Raw genomic sequence first — 12,651 nt, 5'->3', positions numbered from 1 at the left:
GTATATACATGTTTTTTGGTTTAGGTGTCATTGTCTAAAATGGTTGTGGATGAATTTAAACATGAAAATATGGACTTTATTGATGTGAATGTTTTGTAGGGTGAAGATGAAGCAATGTTTGTGGAGTACAGAAAACAATTAAAATTGTTGCTGGACAGACTTGCTCAGGTTTCACCAGAATTACTGTTGGCGTCTGTCCGCAGAGTTTTTAACACTACGCTTCAGTAAGTTGGGGTTTTTGACTTGTTTTGCACAATGCCCTTTGGGAGTTTTTTGCCTTTTTTAAACTGTCAGAGTTAGTAATGAGTGTGATGCAGCAATATGAAGCCAATTGATAGAATGAGCTCGTTACAACTTAATGATAAATGTGACTTTCTATAATCTTTTACTCAACTCTTTAGAAAGAAAAAGCTTTCATTTTGTAACCTTAAATGATAGTGCTTCTTTCCTAGAGGTGTTCTTGATCTTTGTCATTTACCTACACAGCAACAGTCATTTGGACAGGTGTTCACTTTGCCACATCTCATGAGTTTCCTTGAGGTGTAAATATTATGCATTACTTTTATCAGAAAAACAAATGTTGGATAGGGTTAAAAATGTAAGTGAAGTATTTTTGTTAAAAAAAAACCCAATAGATCCAATTGTGGAAACTGCATGTAAGTAAAGAAATATGATTACTAATTGCCTGACTATGAGGACAATTATGTGTATACAAATAGAAATCCAGTATTGTTTATAGCTTCCTTGTACCTTGTTCTTTAGTAAGCCTCTGTTTGTGTGAGGCTGATTGGCTTGTCCACATGTCATAGTAGGTGGTTTTGTACTGAAGTAAGCACTTTAAGAAATCTGTAGCTTTCAAGATGAAACTGGTAAAAGAAAATTGGTAGTGCTCTGATGAAGAGGTGGTGTGTTAGTGGATAAAGTCTTTCAGAAGCATCCTAAAATAACTGTCTGGGCCTTACCGGTGTTTTTTGTAGTATAAATATGTTCTTTTGAGCCTTCCACAAATGCACAGCATAAAAAGAAAAGAACTGTGATTATTTCATAGGGTACTAAAGACTAACTTGTTGATATTCTTTCTCTAGGAACTGGCAGACTACGCGATTTATGGAAGTAGAAGTAGCAATAAGGCTGCTGTATATGTTGGCTGAAGCTCTTCCTGTATCTCATGGTGCTCACTTCTCTGGTGATGTTACTAAAGCTACGGCTTTACAAGACATGATGAGAACAGTAAGTGTGTGTTGAGAGCTATTTAAAAATGTAGAACACTTCAGTTTAAATGGCTCATGTTAATTACCAGCATTGTAATTACATTGTCACTTACATTGCAGTTAGTTTTATAAACAGCTAAAATACTGACTTGCTAATGCTTTTATTTGTAGCTGGTGACTTCTGGTGTTAGTGCCTATCAGCATACATCTGTGACTCTGGAATTCTTTGAAACAGTGGTTAGATATGAAAAATTCTTTGCTGTTGAACCTCAGCACATTCCAACTGTTCTGGTAAGTTTCACCTCATTTACATTTTTTTACTAGGTAAGACTAGGGAAGTTCTTTAGACTTAGGAAATTTTCCTATTTTCTGAAGGTCATTAAAGGAGCTGGATTTCTTAAACTGTTGGATTAGGTTCCCCCGGCTTTATTTAGGGATTCTGAGATGTTTTTCTTGATTGCAGATGGCATTTTTAGATCACCGTGGTCTTCGCCATACAAGTCCCAAAGTACGAAGTCGAACAGCTTACCTCTTTTCCAGATTTGTCAAGTCTCTTAAGTGAGTAAAATGTGTCCAAATGGCACTGAATTTACCATACACAGCCCTTCTGTAAGTCACAGTTGTCATTGAAACAGGCTGGGCTTCAAGTGGACTGCAGTGATGTAATAAACAGTGCTCTAGCAGGGTTGTCCTGTTGTGTAATGCTAAGGTAGCAATGGAAAAATTTGTAACATAAGTGGAAATACATATGCTTAGTTTATTTTGATTAGATGTCAAAGCTGATCAACAATGTACATGTCTGTTCTGGTTTTCCTCAGTGAGCAGAGCTGAGTGTGAGTGGAACTGCAGATTCACAAGAAGTAACTCTTCCCTATCCCTAATCAGATTTTGAGTATTTATGGTATTTATACTGATGAAGTTTACTCATTATATTAGAACCCTCCGAACAGTCCTGTCTTGTTGGTCTTATCTTGTATTTAATGTAGAGGTAGAAGAAGCTCAGAAATGGCTCAGATTTCAGCATGATCCTATTTTTCAACTGTTATTGAAACTATTTTGCTTAGATGATCCATGTTTTTGAAAAAATGAGGGAAAGAAAGAAATGTTTATTTCCTACTATGCCATGTATCTATTTGACCTACCACTAGCACCATATCCATAAGCCAGATTTTTCTGCAGCAGGGCTTTGATAGTTAACGGGGATTTCTACATTGAGAAGGTAGTTTAGTGTCTAGCTTTACAGCTTAAATAAAATATCAAGAAACTTGTAAAAATGCACGTGCTTCTAAATAGTGTTATGTACTTTGTGTTTTACTTCAGTAAGCAAATGAATCCCTTTATTGAAGATGTTCTGAATAGAATACAAGACCTGATGGAACTTTCTCCTCCTGTGAGTATTTGCAGCAGATTTTAGTAATGAATAAGGCTTGCACTTACTCATCTGTGTGTCTGAGTACTTGCTGAATTGTAAGCTTAGCACGCAAACATTTAAACACAAATAGTAATCCTAATTTTTTGTCTTGAGATCACTTGCATGTACCTTTTGTACTTAATTTTAATAATCTTGCTTATGTGGGTTTCTGGGAACATAGGATAGAGATGGGTATATATAAAAGGCTATAAACTTTGAGAAGACAGCCTTGATAAAGAACACTTAGTGAATTACACTTGTTATCTTCAATTTTAGGAAAATGGTTACCAGGCACTGTTAAGCAGTGATGATCAACTTTTCATTTATGAAACAGCTGGAGTGTTAATAGTTAACAGCGAATACTCTGCAGAACGAAAACAGGTTCTAATGAGAAATTTGTTGACTCCGCTGATGGAGAAGTTCAAAGTATTGTTAGAAAAACTGATGATGGCACAAGATGAGGACAGACAGATGGCACTGGCTGACTGCCTCAATCATGCTGTTGGGTTTGCTAGGTAGGTACAGCACAGTGACTCTGTGTACATTTCTGGTTTGAGTAAAAGGGAAATACAAAGGATTTATTGGGAGGAGGGCTGAGTTTTCTACCTGTCCTTCATTGACCTAGAAAATCATCAGTGGTTGTAGAATTTATGGCAGCCCAGAAAATGAGTTAAGTCCTTTAGAAAAGGCTGCTATGGATGTAGATACAGAGAATATTGAGCAAGTTTATAATGAATCAGCATCTATTCTGCTGCTCAAAGAATTGTATGGAGCTATTCTAATCATAATATTGTTTGTAAATTGTTAGAATTTAATTCTTGAAAACTGCCAAAGCAATTCTACTTCATATCAAATAATTCTGTTCATTACTTCCACTGTTTGGCTCTCATTTCATGAAATGGAATATTCTAGTTTAGTGCATGGGTTTTAAAGCATTTGTTGTTCTCAGTGTTACTGCTTCTTCATTATATTGGAACATGAGCTTATATAAAACTTGATGTACTGCTTTTACAGTCGAACCAGCAAGGCTTTCAGCAATAAGCAAACTGTAAAGCAATGTGGATGCTCAGAGGTTTATCTGGACTGCCTACAAACATTTCTGCCAGCTCTCAGTTGTCCGTTACAAAAGGAAGTTCTGAGAAGTGGTGTCCGCACTTTCCTTCACCGCATGATTATTTGCCTAGAGGAAGAAGTTCTTCCATTCATTCCTTCTGCCTCTGAACACATGCTTAAAGATTGTGAAGCAAAAGATCTTCAAGAATTCATTCCTCTTATAAACCAAATAACAGCTAAGTTTAAGGTATGATATTGCCTAAGCTTTTCAGGGTCAAAGTGTTGCTGATATCTTCTCTTTTCTCATTACAGAAAAACAGGTATCTGTTAGAACCTTACCTAAGAATTTATAAATCAGTATATTTTTCAGGCTGCTACTGGGAAGCATTGTCTTCCATCACGGTCCTTCATTGCTGGATTCACAGTGACTGAATGAGTGTTTTTTCTTTGATTATATTTATATTGTGTTTATTTTTTGAGTTTAATATTTTATAATAGTACTTGCAAATTTTTTTTGATTGATACAATTAGCTTCATGCCTTCCCTGAAGTGTTAAGCTAATGTTACAAACTATGCAAGCTCTCCAGTCAGTTTTCTCATTTCTTATAATGAGATTTCCAGAAGACAGAGATACAGAAATATGAGATGCAGGTATAGGGAGGAATAATGATTTACAAGATCTCTATCTAGTGGTGTTGCATAAAATGTACACCGAGGTTTAATGTATTGCAATTAAAAATACACGGACAAATATGGAGGTTTGGAAATGGCACACGTGAGATATGTAATAAACAGGAGTAGGACTGTCAACTAATAATCTGGCAAAAGCTCTTAAAGTGTAATCTTTGAGAGCTTCCTAGTTTCAAACAATTCAAATGTAAAGTCAGTGAAATAGATGAAGTTACTAACCTGTTAATTCCCTGGAGCTGCCACAGGAATATCACACTGTTATGAATGGCATGGGAAATTCATGGCTGTATGAGAAGGTTAAGAAGCCCTCTAAAAAGACTTGAATAAATTTTCCAGCAGAATGCAAAATAAAATTACTGCAAGTGAAGAGAGAGATGCATTTTGTGAGCAGTGGAACAGAGCTATAATATACGTGTGTGAATCTAGCATGTGGACGGACCGCTGTTTGGAGTATCCCATCTTCAGAGCAGAGAGGGAATTTTGAAAAATCAAGTATTTAAGAGATTAGGGAGGAAGACTCCTACTACTTTAGTCCTTTTAGCAAGTTATGCTAAAAGCAATCCAAGATAACAGTAGATAATTAAAAATAGTCAGTGAAAGGTGAGGAAAGTAAAAGAAAAAAAGTCACAGGAGCAAGACTGTACAAATACCATGTTTGTGTGAAATATTTAACTTTGTATTATACAGTACTATTATTATTATAACATGGTAAAGCAAAGATTCTATCTTCTTATAGTCTTGAATACTTTCAAGGTATAATAAAGAGAAGATTAAAGATAAAATCTTGCTTAAGCATTAGGAAATAAACATCTGAGTTGCCTCTTTATAGAATTATAAGACATGACTGAATAACACACACCTTCAGTTTTTCAGTTCATATGTGTTCAATTAATTTAGTGCCCTTCCATATATTTCTCACTTGCTTGTAAGTGACAAGTTTATTCTGTAACATCAGAAGCGTTTCAGCTTCTTTAGTAATCCTTAAAGAAAAGTTCTACAAAAGATGGCCTCAACATCTTAGGGATGGTATTTCAGGAAATTTGAAATAGTCTATCTGAACAGAAGGATGAAAAGTCCTGAAAAAGCTTCTGTTCCCACTCAGAATGAGACTAGGCAGGGCTAGTTTTTTTTTGTTCAAAAGGCTTCAAATAGTTGGTGTGTAAGTCAAGATCCAGTAATGTTCATGATGACCCTGATGCGGCTTGCTTTAAGTAGGTGGTACATGATATTACTAATATTAAAAGTGAATCCAAGCTGAGAATTGTAACAAGCCCTTAAGTTTTAACTTCTAAATGTTTGATTTCTCTAACTGTTTGAGTTGACACCCTCTTCTGATCTCCACAGACACAGGTTTCACCTTTTCTGCAACAGATGTTTATGCCACTACTTCATGCTATTTTTGAGGTGTTGCTCCTTCCAGCAGAAGAAAATGACCAGTCTGCTGCTTTAGAAAAACAAATGTTACGGAGGAGTTATTTTGCTTTTTTGCAGACAGTAACTGGTAGTGGAATGAGTGAAGTCATAGCTAATCAAGGTAATGAGTTCAGTTGCTCAAAAGATAATACTATGGTTATTCTCAGCTAGGTTTTATCTACTAAAATCATTAGCTTAGTTCTTGTCAAGTACCATTAACTATGATAAGGTAGAATGGATTTATGGAAATACAGTATTCAATTTGCCTGATTCAAATTACCTGTTGTACAGGAATTTGGGTTTGTGAAATCCAGCTGTAATAGGCATATTCTCCTTATTGATCTTTTCAGCTTAATGTGATCACTGTGTCTGTAAGGACAAGAATGGTATATCCATCCTCATGCATCATTGTATTTGTCTGGTGAATCAGAGATCATACATCCAACAGTGTTCAGACTGTTGGGCAAGACCACTCACAGCTGCCAGTATTCGTTGTGTTCATTTTCTGAAGGAGAGGCACATCAGTAACTTTTGCAAATTTTTATCACTACCACCTGATCTTGGTATCTGTGGTGGTGAAAGGCATCGTGTGACTTACTATATATGTAGTTACCAGGTTTTCCTCACCCTTAGTGGCCAGATGGAGATTACTTTTTTTCATGGTAGGAATTTCCAGTCAGATATCTAGTTGCCTGATTCTTTAAAGTGACTCAGCTGGTAGGAGCTCAGAGTTCCTTTGCCTTGCTAAATGGTGGTAATACCAGTGGGAAAGGAAAGCTTTCTTGAAAGAGGCTCTTGGTAGTTGCAGTGTGCCAAGAAATTTTTAAAGGAATCAAACAAATAAGCATAGATGCAGCACAGAAATTTTAAATGTGTAAAAAATATCTTGCCATATGTTGCAAGATAGGCTAACTGCTTCAGTGCCACTGAGTTTTAATTAAGTCTACCAGGTTTAGGTAAAGAGGAGAAAATTTGTGTTTGTAAGCAGGTCAAAGTACCCCCCCCTCACCTTTGTGTGTAATTAAGGGCCAGAAGAACAATTTAAATCTCCAAACGTAAAAAAAAATTATAACCTAAATAAGAGTTGTCTTGCATCGTAGGGGAAACTTTCCAAAAATATTTGAGATTTGTGCAAAAAAGAGCTATTTTGAAGTTGAAGCATGTCTTCCAGGTCAGTATTTATATAAAATAGTGTAACAGTATCAAAACATTTTAGGCTGCAAGTTGAAATGACAAGCTCATTTTAATGTGTTTAAGGTGCAGAGAATGTGGAGCGTGTGATGTTCACTGTCATTCAAGGAGCAGTGGATTACCCAGATCCTATTGCACAGAAGACTTGTTTTATTATTCTTTCTAAGTTGGTGGAGCTTTGGGGTAAGACTGCCTTTCCAGAATTCCTTTGCAGTTGCTATTATCTGTGAAGCAATAATAGAACTTGGAATGTTACTTTTCTTTTCAGGAGGAAAAGATGGACCAGTAGGTTTTGCAGACTTTGTCTACAAGCACATTGTTCCTGCATGTTTCTTAGCACCTTTGAAGCAAACATTTGACTTAGCAGATGCCCAGACAGTACTGGTGTGTATTATGGACTTTTTTTTTTTTTTTTTGCATTCATTCTTGTGGAGCAGATTCAAGCTAAGAAACCTAGAATGGTCATGTGGTATTAAAGATTATCATCTCACCCCATGGTTTTTTTTTTTTTAATTGTGGATACCTGAATGATTAATTACTGAATATCATGGTAGTGTATTCTGCAGTTTCCCTACATTCGAAATCAGTTGCAGATCTGAGTATTTAACATTGACCTGTATGTTCAGTGAAAGCGAACGTACACAGTTGACTGTTCTTTAGTTCATTTTGGATTCAGCTGTGCAGAAATTTTTCTGATTAGAGTGGAACAAAACTGGAAGGTCAAGACTCTGAACTGTGTGACGGGTAAATGAGGGAATAATAGCATGAATTAGCCCTTGTTTTGGTCCCTCTTAAGTTCTTTAGCTTTGAATACTTAACCAATAAACCAATGCAACAGTCTAATGTTATATATTACATTTCAGGCTTTATCAGAGTGTGCAGTGACGTTAAAAACAATTCATCTCAAAAGGGTAAGCTTCATCATACTTTACAGGGAATAACTGTTGCAAGTTTCTTTCTAGTGCTTTTATCAGTTTCTAAAAGTTAGATACTTACTACGCTGAATTCCTGCTGTACTGTTATATAAAATAACAGGATGACCATAATGCTGTGCAGGGATACAGGATCCAGTACTTCCACCTCTTGATAAATTACTGCAAAATATTGACTCTTCATCAAGAAGAAAAATCTGCTCACTTGGTTGGTACTGTGTTTAATTGATCAATTGGCATTCTTTCACTTTTCAGTGTAGTAATTAAACTGACACAAAAGATCATTAGTGATGTACTGTAGAGCACTTCTGTGTGAAAAACAAATGTGTATTTTGATGTGTAGGAGACTAGATTGAAAAACATGGAAAAAATAAATTTTGCATTGTTAATGCTTAAAACAGTGTAGTGTATTCCCATTTTTAATGGGAAATGAAACCCTTTCCATGTTCATGTTAGTTTCTTGCTACATCATTTAACTTACAGGCTAACTTTTCTGTCAAATGCAAGTTAAAGTCACAACTACACAAAAATTGTAAGAAGTTACAAACTGGCAGAAAAGAGATTGTGTTTTAATTGAAGAGACCTTCTGAGTTTGTTCCTTTTTTACCGAAATGCAATGAAGAGAGAAATCCATAGGAAATCAAGCTTTGGTAAAGGAAATAACTTGTTATTATGAATACCGTTTCTTTTAACACTGTTGTGGCTTAGGAATACTGTTCCCTAATTTAGTGTTCCCACTGCAACACTCCAAACCATGTCCTTGCTCGCTCACTCCCCCCTCTCCCTCCCTCTGCGGGTGGCTGGAGAGGAGAATTGGAGTCATGAAAGGTAGAGATTGTGGGTTGATGTAGGAACAATTTCCTGGAAACATCAATGAAATTAGAAACAAACAGTAACAATAATAATAAAAGGGTGTACAAGAAAAGCGAATGACTTACATGTGAAAAAAAAGCTCACCACACAGAAACCGGTATTACCCAAAGCACCATGGAACCACCAGGCTACCCAACAGTTGGTACAGAATAACTGCCCTTTCTGCAAAAATTACCCCAGCCTGGCAGGAACCAGGACAAATCAAGACAAATATGGGAAAATGATCTGAAATCTTTTCCCCTCATGTGTACTGTATACCATGTTCTAGTTCTAGGGTAACTTATGTGAACTAATAAAGTTGATTCACTTTCCCCAGGTAGATGTATTGAGTCATGTTTGTATTCTGACAGTGTAGAGTAATCCCTCCTGTGATGAGATAATCTGATAAATACAGTAAAAGAAACAAAAACTGAAGTATTAATCAAAAGGTTTGCATTGCTCAAAGGTTTGGAAGTTCCATTTTATTACTGCTTAGTCCACTGCAGATAACACAGTCAAAGTTGCAAGAAGAAAAATACTGTGTTTAGCTGCACTTGGCTACTAAATTTTGCAGTGGGAGTAGTATGGTAAAACAGTAGGCAGATACTAAAAGCCTTTTTTTTTTTTATTTCTTCCATATGTCAGATAGTGAAATTAGGGCTGCCTTCATACATAACTGACTTTTACAGTTGACATGTAACAAACCGATTGGTTTTATTGTAATTCTTATTTCAGTGCAATTTTCTGTGCATTCTTTTGCTGTGTAACAAAAGATACCAAATTGCAGTAGAATCCTTAATGCCAAGGTTGACAAATCTTTTTATTTGCTAACAGCTGAGAATAACATAAGCATTTGATATGCTTATTACTTCTCTATAATAGTCATATAAACCACCTGTTTTCAGTTTTCTGTACCATACAGTATAGGACTATGATTTTCCATTTGTAAAATATGTACTTTGAAAAATTGTGTACTGCTTTTCTCTAGGGTCCTGAGTGCATTCAGTATCTTCAGCAAGAGTATTTGCCTTCTTTGCAAGTAGCTCCTGAGATAATCCAGGTGGGAATTCCTAAAAGAACATTTGGAAAACTCTAACAATCATAAATGTTAAATGGGGAAAAAAATGGGTACTTACAAAGTTAATCTCCCCCAGCAATAAAACTTATTCAGTTATTGCATATCAGAATAGGATTAATTTAGCATAAGGAGTAAAGTTACTGCAAGCATACCTTGCAAAAACAAAAAAAAAAGTCCAGTGCATGTGACTGTCTAAGCAATCTTTGTTCTTGAATTCAAATTTTAACTTGAGGATATCCCTGTAGATGGTCCTGTTTGTCTACTCAGCTAAAAATGGATCTGATATCCTGTATTTGAAAAAAGCAAAAACAGTTTTTCACCCTGGAATGCACTTGGACTGTCATAGCCTTTTACAAGTTTTTATCCATAACATGCTTTTCTTTGGTTGTGCCTTAGGGAAAATATAAACTAATATCAATGGCTTTACATAAGAGGTATTTATATGCTCCTAATGTATCCCAGGTTGTCTTGTTGCTTCATTTAGTTACTTAATATTTCTTTATTCTCTCTTACAGGAATTCTGTCAAGCACTTCAGCAGCCTGATGCTAAAGTTTTTAAAAATTACTTAAAGGTATAAAGATTTTTTCTTTAAATAGCTTTTAGTTCCATTTGAGCTTTGTTATGCAATTCAGTCATAGTAGTGACTTGAAGTAAAATCAAAATATTAAATTATTTAGTGGTTTTTAGCTATAGGGAATCTCCAAATATTAAAACTAGTTATTTGGGAAAAACAATAAATCTATATCTATAAAGTTGTCACTTACTCTTAGCACCTTGCCATCTCCTCAATAGCTTGATGTTCTTGTGGCTTTTATTTAATAGCTGAAATAGCAAAAAGGTTATGCTATAATTGTAGAGAATGTCAGAATGCATCATTTTTGAGGGTGGGAGTGTAATCAAATAGCACAAGTCACATCCTTGTACCTGATGTGTTAACCGGTATGCTGAACATGAAAATGAGCTCTGTCAAACTAACTACCTTATACATCAACCATTCCATGTCTTGTATTTCCTTTGTTTTAATTTTTTTTAAATAATATTTCACAGGTATTTTTCCAGAGAGCCAAGCCCTAAGGAAAGTACTGGAATCTCATGTACCTGTTTCCATAATCCAGAACTCTAGTTGTTAATTTATAAAAATGCTAACTCTTGTGCCATTCAAACTGTTTTTAAGAAATGTTGCTTTGTGCTCACATCAGTACATACTTCAACCTTTTGCAAAAAAGAAATGCAATTTCCCCACCAGTGTCTCAAACACGAAGGTATGTGACAACATGAAAAATTACCTGTATACCTACACAAACTTTTATTATATATAGGATGATTTAAGCTTACACTGTACCACGTAAAGCAATGAAATGACACTTATTTTTTAAATTAAATGAATTAAATGTAAAAATCCCTTCAGACCATAGCAATGGTTATTAAAATGTGTACATTTTTGATACGGAGTAAAATGTTTTAATAAGACATAAAATTCATTTGTTCATGTATGGTGACATGAAAATAAAACAATCAAAGTCATTCTTGTAGATAGTCATTTATTGAATTTGTCTTAATGATAAAATATATATATACCTCCTATAAAACAGATTGGTGTAATAAATGATTTCACTTAAAAGTAGCATCTGGTTCTATCTTTTTTTATAAAAAAATAAAATTTTATCCAGTGAAACATTTAGTCTCTCTGAATCATTTTAGCTGAATCTTTCAAAGCTGCAGCATTCTTGAACCTTCTGGCTGTTACATTTGAGTAGAACCTGACAATTTTTTCTTATGCTTAGATGATAAATTAATTGTATTGCACCCTTGCATGTGGAAGATGCTGGCAGAAAGAAAGAATTGCATTCACTGCAGTATTTCAGTAGTGTCAATGGTCTGTACACACTGCTACTTTTTCAATTCTATAACATTACAGGTTTTTAGCTATTTCATAGGGGCAGGGTGAAGCTTGAGTATTGCTGTGCCTGGGCTTTAATACTTTCCTCGAGAACTAATGTCCACAGTAAAAAGCTGACTTACCTCTAGCATAATCAGATGAGCATTTTTTCTGGACTCTCTGGTGTTAGGTTCTTCATCCAATTTAAATGGAAAATAAATCATTTTTAGTGAATCAGAAACAGCAGCCAGGATTGGAGCGTGGTACTGTTTTGAGGATTCTCACTTCCATTCCCTCCCTTTTCCCTGAGGGCAGAAAGTAGAGGACACTTATCTTTACTACTCTTCAATTGGACAGTATCACTTCTGTAAGATTTTGTTCCTGATTTATATGTGTTTATAAAAGTTTCTTGTTACTTGATTTGTTGTATCACAGAGGTAAGTGCTTGTGGTGCTTTTCATATTTTCTGGTCCTATTTTGCTTCCCTTGGTTGCCATACCAATGCTAGAGGTCCCCTGGCTCCAACCTCTGTTTCATTTTCTCCCATAGCACCAGAAGCTTTCCCTATCTGACTTGGTGCTTTGCGTGTGCTGCTGTGCTCCTGCACCTCCTGGCTGCCCCTTCCCAGCACAAGGGGCTGCACCCCTGACACTGCAGCTATTGCTGAGTGTTTGCTGTCCATCTTCTGTGTCTGGCTTGGCCTCCTTCCCCTGCAGTTATGGCAACTACCACACAGAGGCAGATTACAAAGTGAACAATAAAGCTTTCATCTTTAGCAAAGCTTTTTGGGTTTAAGTCGCAGTGTAATGGAGTCACTTAGTTTTCATATATGATTTAGACTTTTGCTTTTTGAAGTAAGGGCAGTACTGCTGCCTTTAGTTCTGCGTCCAAGCAGGGAAAAAGCCTACACCTGTTAATTCCATTAGTATAATTGACTGTG

At 35.7% G+C, this 12,651-nt stretch overlaps 1 protein-coding gene across 5 annotated transcripts in view; it reads left to right on the top strand.

Moving 5' to 3' along the window:
• Positions 1-11,356, top strand: part of XPOT (exportin for tRNA) — a 29,488-nt gene extending 18,132 nt beyond the window's left edge. For 4 of the 5 annotated variants that reach the window (XM_027682145.1, XM_027682143.1, XM_027682142.1 and 1 more), the window contains 14 exons: positions 100-224; positions 1,086-1,230; positions 1,383-1,502; positions 1,675-1,769; positions 2,532-2,601; positions 2,899-3,137; positions 3,637-3,922; positions 5,710-5,899; positions 7,036-7,152; positions 7,238-7,353; positions 7,833-7,880; positions 9,742-9,813; positions 10,347-10,403; positions 10,880-11,356. In XM_027682145.1, coding sequence (XP_027537946.1) covers positions 100-224; positions 1,086-1,230; positions 1,383-1,502; positions 1,675-1,769; positions 2,532-2,601; positions 2,899-3,137; positions 3,637-3,922; positions 5,710-5,899; positions 7,036-7,152; positions 7,238-7,353; positions 7,833-7,880; positions 9,742-9,813; positions 10,347-10,403; positions 10,880-10,906 — 1,707 coding nt within the window. In that variant the 3' untranslated portion in view covers positions 10,907-11,356. The remainder of the gene's footprint in view (positions 1-99; positions 225-1,085; positions 1,231-1,382; positions 1,503-1,674; positions 1,770-2,531; positions 2,602-2,898; positions 3,138-3,636; positions 3,923-5,709; positions 5,900-7,035; positions 7,153-7,237; positions 7,354-7,832; positions 7,881-9,741; positions 9,814-10,346; positions 10,404-10,879) is intronic. The other variant, XM_027682146.1, reaches the window with a different exon arrangement.
• Positions 11,357-12,651: the final 1,295 nt, after the last annotated feature.

The sequence above is a fragment of the Neopelma chrysocephalum genome, unplaced genomic scaffold (genome assembly GCF_003984885.1).
Source record: "Neopelma chrysocephalum unplaced genomic scaffold, ASM398488v2 Primary Assembly neopelma1_62, whole genome shotgun sequence".
Taxonomy (NCBI): domain Eukaryota; kingdom Metazoa; phylum Chordata; class Aves; order Passeriformes; family Pipridae; genus Neopelma; species Neopelma chrysocephalum.
The sequence above is the reverse complement of the archived record's forward strand: the minus strand, read 5'-3'. Positions and strand labels throughout refer to the sequence as shown.